The sequence below is a fragment of the Sciurus vulgaris genome (genome assembly GCF_902686455.1).
Source record: "Sciurus vulgaris genome assembly, chromosome: 4".
NCBI classification, from domain to species: Eukaryota; Metazoa; Chordata; class Mammalia; order Rodentia; family Sciuridae; genus Sciurus; species Sciurus vulgaris.
The window spans coordinates 55,567,145-55,579,652 of NC_136464.1; the positions used below are offsets into that span (position 1 = coordinate 55,567,145).

Here is a 12,508-nt window from a genome sequence, read left to right on the forward strand (position 1 = left end):
AGCTGCGGGTCGGAGGGTCACCACGGGGCAATCTCAGGGCCTCGCTGCCCCGCCCACCTCGCCCCGAAGACGCAGCTCCCGGCTGCCCCTCCCTCAGGCCAGGCACGCCCCCCCGCCCCCGTCTGACACCTCCAACCTCAGAAACCGCTGCCCAGCTCAGCTTCCCTGTCTGAGCCCCAGGGTGGCCGCTCACCTGTGTCCACGGCGGCCTGCCCCAGCACTGCCCAGGCCCTGGCGCTGCACCCGCCTCCACGCACCTCAGTTCAACTCACTCCTCCCACCGACCCGAGGGAGCCTTACAGATGGGGCAGCTGCGACAGCAGGAGGGACCACCACCGTCCCACCCCTCTAAGGCCAGTGAACCAGGGGCTTCCGGTGGGGATCCTGCCACCTCGCTGCATCCTCTGAGGAGGGCAGGGCTGGCACAACCCTCACTTTAGACTCCAAGAAGGGAAGCACAGAGAGGTCAAGCAGCTTGCCTGTGTCACACAGCCAGTGAGGAGCAGAATCGGGATGAAGCCACAGTGTCCCTTCCCCTGTGTGTTCCTCTACTCTGTTAGTGTGCCTGCATCCCAGGACCCCATGGGGACTGTGCGGAGCTCTGGGCAGGGATGTGCCCAAGAGGGACCCGGACTCCGAGGGAGGGAGGGAACAGACGGGAGGCATGAGGGGTCTGAGCAGGAGCCCGTCGCGGGGAGCCAGGCCACAGGCTACTTACCTTCTGTGGACAGCACGGCAGCCGGAGGGCAAGAAGAGAAAGCAGATGCAGATGGTCAGTGTCACCTCCTGCCTGGTCTGTCAAGGACACGCCCTCCCACCTGGCCGAGGTCTCCTGCCTGGGCCCGCCTGCCCAGGAGGGGGTGACATTTTGGCCCGCAGTGTGGCCCCTGGGCTAGCAAGGCCCGGCTCTTGCCCACTGCCTGATCCGCCGGGTGGGAGTGTCCTGGGTTGGGCAGGGGCCGTTGCTGGGACCCACTCACCACGGTGGAGTCCATCTTGGGGCCGCCGTCGTCCGCCACCACGGTCAACGTGTAGAAGTCTCCTTTCTCACGGTCCACGAGGCCCTGGACGGAGATCGCACCCTGCAGGGAGGAGGCCCGAAGGGTGAGTGACAGCTTGGGGCCCAGGCGGAGCTCACCGCTTGCACGGCCTGCAGTGCCACCGGCCCACCGCGGGCACCCATCCACCCCGGATGTTGGCGGAAATCCTACCACCTCCCAATCCATCCGGAGGCACCCCAGCCGAGGGTGCACTCTCTTCTTTGGTCCCCAGCGGTGCCCCCATGCCTCTGTGTAGCTCCCCGGCATCTCCCTGGATGGCTGCCCTGCCCCCCTGATTGTTCCTGCTTCTCCTGCAGCCTGAGAACGCTCAGAGGGTTGGGAAGGGTCTGTTTCCTCTTGTGTTCCTAGTGTCCCCCAGGACAAGGCCTGGCACGTTATAGTGATGCGTCTCTTGCTGGTTTTCAAAGAAGGGATTCTCATAAAAGGCCCGAGAAAGCAAAGATGGAGGAGAGGAGCCAGTGGGTAGGAAGGAGTAACTGCACCGGACACCTAGCTGAGAATAGGTGTCGCAATGAAGGACACAATTTATATCTGAGCTACCTAAGAGCCCAGGCAGAATAGGAAACAAGATGAATTGCACAATTTTCTGTGATATTATGATAAAAGAAATATATATTTGAGCCAGGTGTGTGCTGCACACCTGCCATCCCAGCAGCCCGGGAGGCTGAGGCAGGAGGCTCTCAAGTTCAAAGCCAGCCTCAGCAAAAATGAGGCACTAAGCAACTCAGGGAGACCCTGTCTCTAAATAAAATACAAAATAGGGCTGGGGACGTGGCTCAGTGCCCCTGTGTTGAGTGCCCCCGAGTTCAATCCCCAGTACCCACCCTAACCCCCCAAAAAAGGAAATATATATCTGGTCTCTGCCCCTGGTTGCTGCACACAGCTCCCATAATCCTTGTATTTTCCTTGGCAATGGGGCACTAGGAGAATCTTTTGTTCTAGGAATTGGTCTTCGACTCTGATTCCTCAGAGTTCATGATCTCTTCAAAAGTCCTGGGTGACAGGGGCATCTTTTTTTCTAAAGAGGCAACTCTTGGAGGGCTCCGGGATTGGGGTTGGTCCTCAGGAAGACCATGCCAAGACTGGAAGCTTGGAACTCTGCGTCTCACCCCTCACCCTCTGGGAGAGTCAGGCAGTGAATAACTGATCACACTGCATGGTGAAGCCTCCATAAAATTCCCTGCGCTCTGCGGTTGGGAGTTTTCTGATTGTGGGAAGGTTTTTTTGTTTTGTTTTGTTTTGTTTTTGTACTTGGGATGGAACCCAGAGGTGCTTAACTACTGAGCCACATCCCCAGCCCTTTTTATATTTTATTTAGAGATAGTCTCACTGAGTTGCTTAGCATCTTGCTATTGCTGAGGCTGCTTCAAACTTGAGATCCTCCTACTTCAGCCTCCCCAGCAGCTGGGATTACTGAGAGGAGGTTTGGGGGAGGGTAGCATGCCTGGGAAGGGCCTGGGAGTGCCTCCCACTTTCCCCATAACCCTTCCTGCAGCTGTACCATGTGCAGCCTTCGAAATGGCCTCTGTGGCTCGTCAGCAGCGGTGAGGACACGCCTGCCCTCTGCGAGAGGCTCCATGGGATTGAGAGGCCAAGGTCGGGGGCATGGGGACCCTCTCATAGCCAAGGTCAGAGGCTCAAGTGAAATAGCTGGGGCTGGCAAGATGGGGCTTCACCAGCGTGGGATCTGGACGTGACTCCGGGTGGAGTTACACTTTCACTGTCCCCTAACGAGAGGGACATCAGGCTGCCTAGCTACGGGCATTATTTCACCCCTACCTGTGGAAAGAAATACATTACGGGGACTCTTTGTTTGGTTGAAGCTCTGTGTTTGTGGTGCTGGGGATGGAACCCGGGGGGTGCTCTACCACTGAGCTACACCCCACACCTTTTTATTTTTATTTTGAGACAGGGTCTCACTAAGTTGTTGAGGCTAGCCTCAAATTTACAATCCTCCTGCCTCAGCCTCCAGAGTCGCTGGGATCACAGGTGCGCACCACGGTGCCTGGCTCGCAGGGGTGTGTATCCCACCGACACTTGATGATAAAGAGGAGAATGCCGCGCATACAGAGGGAGCTCACTCCGTGTGGGTGAGTCAGAGGGAAGTCGCGCGGCTCCCCGTCCTTGGGCGCACGCCCACGGCGTGCCTCCAGCCCCTCACCGTGTTGGGGTCTATCTTGAAGAGGGCCTTGGCCTGGGCGCTGGTGTGGGCGGCGAAGCGGTAGGTGATCTGGTTGAGGTTGTCGATGGAGTAGGCCTGGACCCGCAGGACCTCGGTGCCCAGGGCCAGGTTCTCCAGGATGGCGGCCTCGTAGGAGGCGTTGGAGAACTGCACGGCCTCGTCCAGCTCGTTGAGCAGGGTGACGTGGACGCTGCAGAAGCCCTGGTTGAAGGGGGGCGCCTGGTCCGTGGCCGACACGTTCATCAGGTAGCTGGTCTTGGCCTCGTAGTCCAGGTAGTCCGCGGTGGTGACCAGCCCTGTGCCCTCGTCAATCTCGAACTTCCCCTCTGCGCCCGACAGGATGCGGTAGCTCACCAAGCCACCGTCGCCTGCAGGGGGACAGACGCTGTGCAGTCCAGAGGGGGCGGGGCAGCCCGGCTTCCTGAGCTCTGAGGGTCGAGGCAGGGCACTGGCGGGCCCACCGGCCTGCACTGCCCACCCCCCCACGGCCGGATCATCCCGAGGGATGTGGCGGAGGCTGCAGCCCGTGCTGACCCCCTCTCTGGGCCTTGGCCTGGGAAGACCAGAGGTGCCGGGGGCCTGGCTCTGCCCTCGGGCCTTGGGATTCAGGTTCACGCCCGGCCTTGGACACGGCTTACGGAGGGTCTCTGATCTAGAAAGCGTCCTCTGAGGGGGCCCGGCCTTCCCTCGGCTCCTCTGTGGAAGGGTTTCCGTGCCCAGGACGCCGTTCTGTCTTCCCTGCCTACCCCCAAATCCCTGTGCCGTGGGACACACCTTCCCAGAGGGAGCGAGGGCCGGGATTCCCTCCCCAGGTCCACAGGCCTGGAACGGCTGGGAAGGGGGTCGCTGGACCACTCGGGACGGCTTCCTAGAAGTCGGCCGACCACCCTGGGATGGACGTGCATGTTTCTGGGGCAGCATAGCTTCCTCTGTTCTCTCAAAGTGATGAGGCCCCAAAAAGGGCCAGAGGTGGTCGGGCCCCTGGTGTGTGTGACCTGAACTCACTGACGTGCCCTTCAGGGAGGGCGATCCCGCAGACACAGGGCGGCAGGTGAGCTGGGGGGGCGGGGGGACCACCAGGGTGGCTGACGTGGGGCGGCGTCAGGGGCCGGTGAGCTAGAAGAGGAGGGCAGCAGCCCCAGGAAGGGTTGCTCTCTTGGCCACAGCCCTGGATTCCTGTCTTCTTCCCTGCACTGCTGACTATGGCCACCTCTAGGCTCAGGACCCTCGGCTTGGTTAGGGATGCCTTCTGAGCAGACCACCACCTGTGGACCAGGAGGGCACTGCCCTTGGGAGGCCTGTGAGCGCCAGCCCCAGCTGACCCCGCAGACCTGGGGCAATGGTTGGCTGAGGTCAGTTCCCTTGACCTTCCCCAGCCCTGTCCAGCCCTCGCCAAAGGCTGGCAGGGAACTGCTGGGTCCTGGGATGACAGATCTGGCCTTGCCAAGCTTGTGACTTCTCTGTCCACCAGAGACTGGGACAACTCCCTGACTCCAATCCTCCCAGGCCTGGGCATCTGGCGGGGAGTGACCAAGACTGTCCCAGGAGCCCCTCCCTGGCCTGGGAGCAGCTGAACAGGGGAGCCCAGGCATCGAGGATGACAGGTCCCTCACGAGTGGATTGGGAGGGTCCCTCTGAGCACCTGGGGCCCCTGGCTCCCACCACCAGCCTCACCAGTGTCCCGGTCTGTGGCCCGGACCACGATGACTGATGTTCCGATGCCCACGGTCTCCCGGAGCCCGAGGCGGCTGTACTGCTGCTGCGTGAACAGGGGCGCCTCGTCGTTGACGTCCTCCACGTACACAATCACCTGCAGGGGCCCAGGCGCCAGGTCAGCGGGGGCGGGGCCTGGGAGTCCAGGGTGAGGCCTGCTCGCTGGTCACTGCTCTCCCAGGCCAGCTGTGAGCGGCCCCGAAGGGCCCGGGACTGCCTCGTAGGTCACCGTGTCCCCCCCTCTTACACAGGTCCTGGCCAAGGCTGGTGCCCAGACTTGGTTTCTTTAGGAATAAACTTGATCTTGCCCTTGGCCCTGCTGCTGGCCCCATGGGACCCTTGATGAAGTCATCAGTGACTCTTTGGCGCCATCAGTGAAATGGCGACTCTGCTGTCATAGCGCCCTCCATGGACCCTCCTGAGGTCGTTAGGAGACCAGAGGAGCCGGGGCTGGCGGACATGCTTGAGGCTGACCCTCTCCAGACAACTAGGCACGCGGGAGGAGAGACAGAAGGGCGGCGGCTGTTGCAGAGGACGTTGGCACCCCGGCCCCTTCAAAATCACTGTACGCTGTGGCTCTCAGGAGGACTAACCCAACCACGGCACCTGGGCTGGTGCCCCCGAGGGACGGGGAAGGGGAGGGTGTCAGAGGGGGTGCGGAGACCCTCCAAGACGCGGAGCCCCTGCCTCCTTTCAGAGAGCGGGGACAGAGGTTCAGAGAGGGGTGGAGACTTGCCCAAGGCCGCACAGTCATTGGGAGGGCAGCAAAGAGCACAGGGCTTCTCCTGGTCCCCAATCCACCAAGGTGACAGCTCTTTGCTCTCTGTTGGGGGCGAGGCAGCCCCAGAGTAGAGGCAGGGTCAGAGCGTGGAGGTAAAGGGGCAAACTGGGAAGGAGCCACGAGGCTGGAGGCTTGGTGAGATTTCATGTGGGCCGGCGGCACTGAGGGGTCCTGAGGCGCAGGCAGCCCCAGGGCATTTGGTTTACCAATCATCACCACCGAGTCGGCCCTGGGGGCTCTTCCTGGCCTGGCCAGGAACAAGCGGGGAAGGAGCATGGGGGCTTCTGGCTGGTCTAAGCAGAAATGGCAGGCCAATGGGTGGAGGGCTCTGGGCAGGTGGGGGTGCAGAGCTGGGGGAGGAGAGGCTCAGGGCGTGTGGGAGGTGTGTGGGCCCCCCCCCCCCCCCGCCCCGGCTGATCTCAGGGTTCCCCCAGGCCGGTGCAGTCGCTGGATTTTCTGGTTCAGAAACCAGAGAACCAGTATGCAAACAAGTGCCCGCGGCAGAGCACAGCTGGTTTCAGGCTGGAACTTTTAAAACTTGGCTTCACCCAGAACTTGGCCGGGGAGATCCTGGGTGGGGTGTGTGTGTCAGAGGTTTGCAGGGATGGATTTCGGGAACTCTCTTCCTGTAAACAGAAACTAATCATCCATCTTTCAGACTGTGCACCTTCCCTTTCCTGAGTCTGCTCATTCTGACCACCTCGGGTCCTGAGGAAGAAACTGGGCCAGTCTGACAGGACGAGAGGAGAGGAGGGAGGCAGCAAGGAGCCAGGCCACAGGCCGCCCTGCGCTTGATAGTTTCAGCCTTGTTTTTAGCAAGAGGCGCGGGAGGCAAGGGGGTATGTGGTTTGCAAGCACGAGACCCAGCTGTACAGGAAGCGCACCAGCCTGCGAGTTCTCGCTGAGCAGGAGGGGCTGCTCGGCTCCTTGGAGAATCAGACCTGCTCTCCATCCTGGGCTGCACCCCGCATGGGGACAGGACAGGAGCGCGCCCATGCACGCAGGCCCCGAGGGCACCCTGCACGCCCAGCCTCCACGAGGACCAGTTCATCCCGCACTTCCTGGTGCCTCATCTGGTTGCTCCTGGTCCCTGAAGCAGGAACTGGAACATGGACTGAGCCCGTGAGCCACGACTATTGCTGCTGGGAAACTGACCCCAGGGCCCAACTGGACTCAACATGTGGTCATGAGAAGGTCCCTGGCTCTCCTGGGTCTCAGGGAGGTGGAGGCTGAATACTCAAGAGGCTCCATCCCAGGGACCAGTCCCCAAATCCTCACCTTAAAGCTACTCTCTGGGGGTGGAGCAGTGGCAGTGTGGTGTAGTGGTTAGGTCAGCAGAGACGTTAAAAGAACACACTTGAGCTGTCTTGGGGTGAAGCCTGGTTGTACCTTACTGAGGGGTGGCCCTGAACAAGCTGGCTAATTCCTCGATGCCTCAGTCTCCTTGTGTGTAAAGTAGGTGTCATAACGGTGCCTACCCGTAGAGCGGATATGAGGGCTGAGTTAATGTGCGTGGAATACCTGCCACGGTACTGTGAGAGTTTCCTTTTCCTTGGGGTTCAGGGGGAGAGGTGCAGAGGGACCAGTAGGTGTGGCTCAGGGGCCCCACCCTGCCCCCATCGACACAGCCTGGCTCTGTCGTGTTTTACGCAGCACCCTGAAACCATTTGGTTTTAAAAGGTTGGGAGCTTAAAATGACCTGCAGCCATCATGCTAAAGCATTGAGAGGCGTGGCCCTGGAGATGGGTGCCCACTGCTCCTGGGAGTGGGGAGCAAGGGGCCACGAGGAGGGCTGTGACAGGAAGCCCACAGTCCAGGGATGCATCCACGCTTTGCTGATGTCATCCACTCTGTGGCCTGAAGGGGTCCCCCCAAAGGGCCGTTCTGCCGTGGGTGTTTTGATTGACACGTGAGTGAGCATAGGCCAAGGCACAGGGGCCTGGCTGCACGGCTGCCCGGGTGCACGTTAGGTAACTGGGTCTGACCCTCTGTCACCGGGGCTGTGTAAAAACCCAAGGGAACCCAGCCCTCTGCTATTTCCACGTGGGCAGATGTCCCTGGGGTGCAGGCAGCTGCAGGGGCTCCGGGGTGACTTCCCATTTCTTCCAGGGGCCAAGCTGCCTGATATGGCAGGAGCCGGACCAAGGCGGGGCCACCCTCCCCGACACGCCCCACATTGAGGGGAGGTGCCAGGCAGGCCTGGGCTCATTGTTTCCAGCCGAGGGAAGCAGCGGTGGGGATGGGCTCGTAGGAACAGCTGACTCGGCCCCACTGGGTTCTGGGTAAAAGTCCCCGCAGCTCTCTGCTACTTTTCCCATCTCCCTCCTACTCAGAGTGACGTCTGACTCACTTTCCACTGCGTGAGGGGAAGGGGCTGCGAGCTGCTGAGGCTGTCGTGCGGACCCCTTGAGAGGTCCTCTCCTTAGTCATCCCCTGTGGCTGGACAGGAGTGTGCGTGGACCAGTCCAGCCTGGGGGCACCTGTGTGTTTTTGACCAATTGGGAAGGGTAAGGTGGGTTTGGCTTTAGCTGTACAGGTGAAGGTGGGCAAAAAGGAATACTGCTGAGGGGCAGCTGGGAGTGGGCACTGGAATACGTCAGGGTCATTTTCACCAGAAAGAACTCAGCATGGACACAGAAGATGTGAGCTCAACGTCTGGTTTTATCACTAGAGCTTTCCTGTGCCTCGGTTTCCTCATCTGTAAGTGAGGTTGGCCTCACACCTCCAAGGTCATCTCTGAGCTCTCCTGGGCTCACCGTCCAGAGCTGGGTGGGTGTAGAGGTTACTATGGTGAGGACCCCTCTCCCCTCCCTTAGGGCAGACGTTGGTATTAGTGATTTTCCGTGGCTGGGGTTCAGAGCGAAATGCCAAGTCCAAGATCTCATACTAGCCCCTCCCCAAACCCACGGTCCCAGATATCATTCAGCACCTAAGTCAATGGTGACCCTGCCCCCAACTGGTGGCCATCTTTGGTCCAGCTGCGGCCTTAGCTTGCCCCTGGCCTCACCCTGACGGAGCTCCGCATGGGGCCCAGGTCATGGTTGTAGGCCTCCACTATCAGCACGTGCGACGAGTTCCGCTCCCGATCCAGGGGCCGGGGGCCGCGCATCAGGAGCCCGTTGCTGACGTGGATCTGGAAGTTGTTGCCATGGTTACCTGCATGGGGCACACAACAGGTGTGTGGGCTCAGCCTGGGGCTGGAGGCTTGTGAGTGGGACATCGACTCTGCACAGAGGTCTTAGGAGCTCAACAATGGCCAGGGGGCCTCTGCTCCATGCGGCCCTGGTCTGGCAGAGTTGGAGGTGGGGGAAGCAGTTCACCTGCCCACTCTGTAGGGAACCCCGAGGGTCTCCCTTGACCCTCACACCCATGGACGTGGGTAGAGTGAGGCCTTCTAAAAATGGCAGAAGGGTCTGGACTGTTACAAAACCAAATTCCCTGTGGGTGCTGAACCCAGGACTTAGTGGACATCACAGGGCTGGCCCTGTGCTCATTCCCCTGACTTTCTTCGGGGATCCGCCCTCCTCCACACAGCCCATGTCCTTTGTGTAGGGTAACTTCACTCTTGATTCCAGAGCGGGCAGATCAGCAGATTTCATACTGGCCACAGTGACGGGCTCGGGGATGGGCCCTGATTCTAGTTGAGCCAATGAGAGTAAGTCCCTGCAAAGTTCCCTGGGGGTGGGCTGTCCTGGGCTCCAAGGTCCCATCGTCAAGGCGATGGCTTTGGGAAGCACCTAGAACATGAGGGACTCCAGGAACCTAGCGATTGAATGCAGCACCCTCACCTGGACACGTCCAGCTGGTTGCAAATAACCAGGGAATCCCCTATTCCTCCCTCTGGCCCGGCCTGGGTGGGCTCCTTTCCCAGACCCCAGGCAGCCCACTCACCGTGGAGGATGCGGTACCACACACGCCCGAACTCGCCCTCGTCCGCATCTGTGGCTTTCAGCTGAGGACAAGCAAGACATTGAGTTACCTCTAGCCGCCGCAGCAGGGAGAGGAGGTATCTGTGGAGCCCCTGGCTTCCCCCCCCCCCCCCCCGTCCTGCCTCCACTGTGGCTTCCTGAGAGGCTGGGGGTGTGGGAGACCAGGGTATGTCTTTCTAATGACCCACGAAGATGTCTGGCTGCTAAAGGCCCAGGCTGCCCTATCCAGGGCCAACTCTGTCCCTGGCCCTGCTTCAGGTTTAGGGTGAGTGACAGGTGGGATAGGTCAGTCCATAAATTCCTCCTTCGCTCCCCATCTGCCTCGAGGTGCCTGGAGCTCACTAGAGTGCCTGGGTCACAGGATGCATCTTGCCACACTTCCTTGCCCTGAAGCTCCTGGACCCGCTCGGTGCGCAGCCAGGCTGACCCGTCACCATCCTTTTGTGGAAGCCCTACTCCCAAGTCACGGCCCCACGTCTGTCCACAGGCTGACCGCCCAGCTGCTGGCCATCCTTGGTCACTATCTCTGCTGAACTTGCGGGGGTGTTGTTCTCGCTCCGGGATGGCCTGGCGCTCTGTTTTGGTCACAAGGAGTCCCACCTTGAGGCTACCAGCAGAGGCACAGCCGACCCCAAGGGCAGTCCTGACGCGTCCAGGGCCCAACGCCCACGGCTCACTGGACGCAGGTGGAGCACACTTGGCCAGGGGGTGCGGGAAGCAGCCTGGGACTACTGCCACGGGGCCGCCACAGGGGCGCACAGGCTCCTGTCCCGGTGCCTGGTGATCCTCCCACCTGGAGATCCCTCCCTCCTCTTCTGGCCACATCTCTCTCTGACTCTGGGATGTGGACTGTAGCTGCCATTTTCCTTCTGAGCCCCACCACTGTGGTCAGAGGCCCGTGGTTCAGGAGTCGAGCCTGTTCAAAGCTGAGTCAATCATACCCTTTGCTGAGATTTTTGACCTTTGGTCCAGAGAACAAGTGAATCTGTTTTATAGTGAGGTGAGGGGGCATCCGCAGTGGGCCCCCGCCATGGCCTCTCTGAATTCACCTCCCGCCACTCTCTCCTCACCCACTCTGCCCTAGGCAATTGGTCTCCTTGCTATTTCTTGAACACCAAGGGCATGTCTATCACAGGGCCTTTGCCCTGGCTGTTTCCTCTGCCTGACAAGCTCTCCTTCCTGGTATTTGCATGTTCACTCCCTCTTCTGCTTCAGGACTTTGTTTAAATGTCATCTTCTCATCAGACCCTCCTGAACGCTGCGCAACTGTGGATCTAATCAATTGCAGATTAAAAATACTTTTTAGAAATTGCGTCTGGACTGCACTGGTACAGACTTTCCCCGTCATCATCAATCCTTAAACAACCCAGTATGACGACTGTTCCTTTAGCAGTCACACTGTGTTAGGTATTATAAGTAACCTAGGGATGATTCCAACTATACAATGGCAACGGAATATTCGCCATAAAAAAGTGAAATTCCGTCACTAATGGCACCCTGGATAGAGCAGGAGGATGGACGAAATGAGTCAGATATAATGACAAATCTCACCTGTCCTCACTTTCAGGTGGAGGCTGAAAAGTTGGTCTCAGAGATGTAGAGAGTAGAACAGAGGTGACCAGAGCTGGGAGAGGCAGGGATGGAGAGAGGGTGGCCGAGAGGCACGGGGTGCAGGGTCACGGGGGAACGACTTCTGATGCTCCCTAGTGCAGTGAGAAGCTAGGGCTGGCAGCAACTGGACAGCTGAAGATAGCTAGCGGAGGGGATATTGAACATTCCCAGCATAAGGAGATGATAAGTGTCTGAGGTGGTGGATAAGCAATCATCCTGATCTGTTGTTACACACTGCACGTGTATATTAAGGTTTCTGTACACCAGCAAAATGTACGATCATTATGAGTTAATTAAAATAAAAATACACTAAAAATAAAAAGTGAGCTGGGTGCCATGGTGCATGTCTGTAATCCCAGCAGCTGGGGAGGCTGAGGCAGGAGGATCAGGAGTTCAAAGCCAGCCTCAGCAACTTAGCGAGACCCTAAGCAACTCAGCGAGACTCTGTCTCTAAATAAAAAATAAAAAGAGCTGGGGATGTGACTCAGGGGTTAAGCACCCCTGGGTTCAATCCCTGGTGCCAAAACTAACAAACGAACAAAGGTGAAGCCTAGAGGAGGATGTAAGTTACGGGTGTGTGTGTGCACGCGTGTGTATGCAACACACCATTTTGTATCGGAAACTGGAATATCCATGGATCTTGGTATCTTTGAGGGTCCTGGAACCAATCCCTATGGAATTGCATTCCAATGCTAGGCCTTCCTACCCCCATCACCTCTGATGACCTGCATCTCTGTGAATTGCCAGTGTCCCCACTGAAAGGAGCTTTGTGCGCAGTCATACCCCTAGCCTCTAGAATGGCCCCGGCACACAGTAGGACCACAAGTTTGTTGAGTGAATTTGCAAAACGCTTAGCAGATCTTTAGTGAGGGGCACTCAGCTGACATCCAGGAAGCACAGGTAAGTTGTACACAACACAGAGCACCGTGGTATTGGGGTCCCTGGTCCCTGACACTCTGGAAGCCCAGGGGCACCTCTCCTTCCCTGGGTCCTGTGGGTTCCTGGGATTACTCCAGCACACTTCTCCTTTTGCCCCACACAATTGGAATCAGGTTTCTGGTTTTTTGCCACCCAAAGCCCTAAGGCGGGTTCTCCTTTGTCCGCTGGACAAACTTCTGGAGAAGAGGGGGATGGGTCCTGCTGCAAAGGCCAAGCCAACAGAGGCTGTCAGGGTGGGGTGACCTGAGGAGAGAGCAGGGCTTGGAAGAATGGGGAGGACCTGGCTCAGCAG

At 59.0% G+C, this 12,508-nt stretch overlaps 1 protein-coding gene across 3 annotated transcripts in view; it reads right to left on the reverse strand.

Moving 5' to 3' along the window:
* Nucleotides 1–12,508, reverse strand: part of CDH23 (cadherin related 23) — a 391,248-nt gene that overhangs the window by 72,956 nt on the left and 305,784 nt on the right. For all 3 annotated transcript variants that reach the window (XM_079137029.1, XM_079137030.1, XM_079137031.1), the window contains 5 exons: nt 9,629–9,689; nt 8,745–8,893; nt 4,918–5,053; nt 3,223–3,611; nt 981–1,082 (listed from right to left, as the gene is read on the reverse strand). In XM_079137029.1, the coding sequence (XP_078993155.1) occupies nt 981–1,082; nt 3,223–3,611; nt 4,918–5,053; nt 8,745–8,893; nt 9,629–9,689 (837 nt within the window). The remainder of the gene's footprint in view (nt 1–980; nt 1,083–3,222; nt 3,612–4,917; nt 5,054–8,744; nt 8,894–9,628; nt 9,690–12,508) is intronic.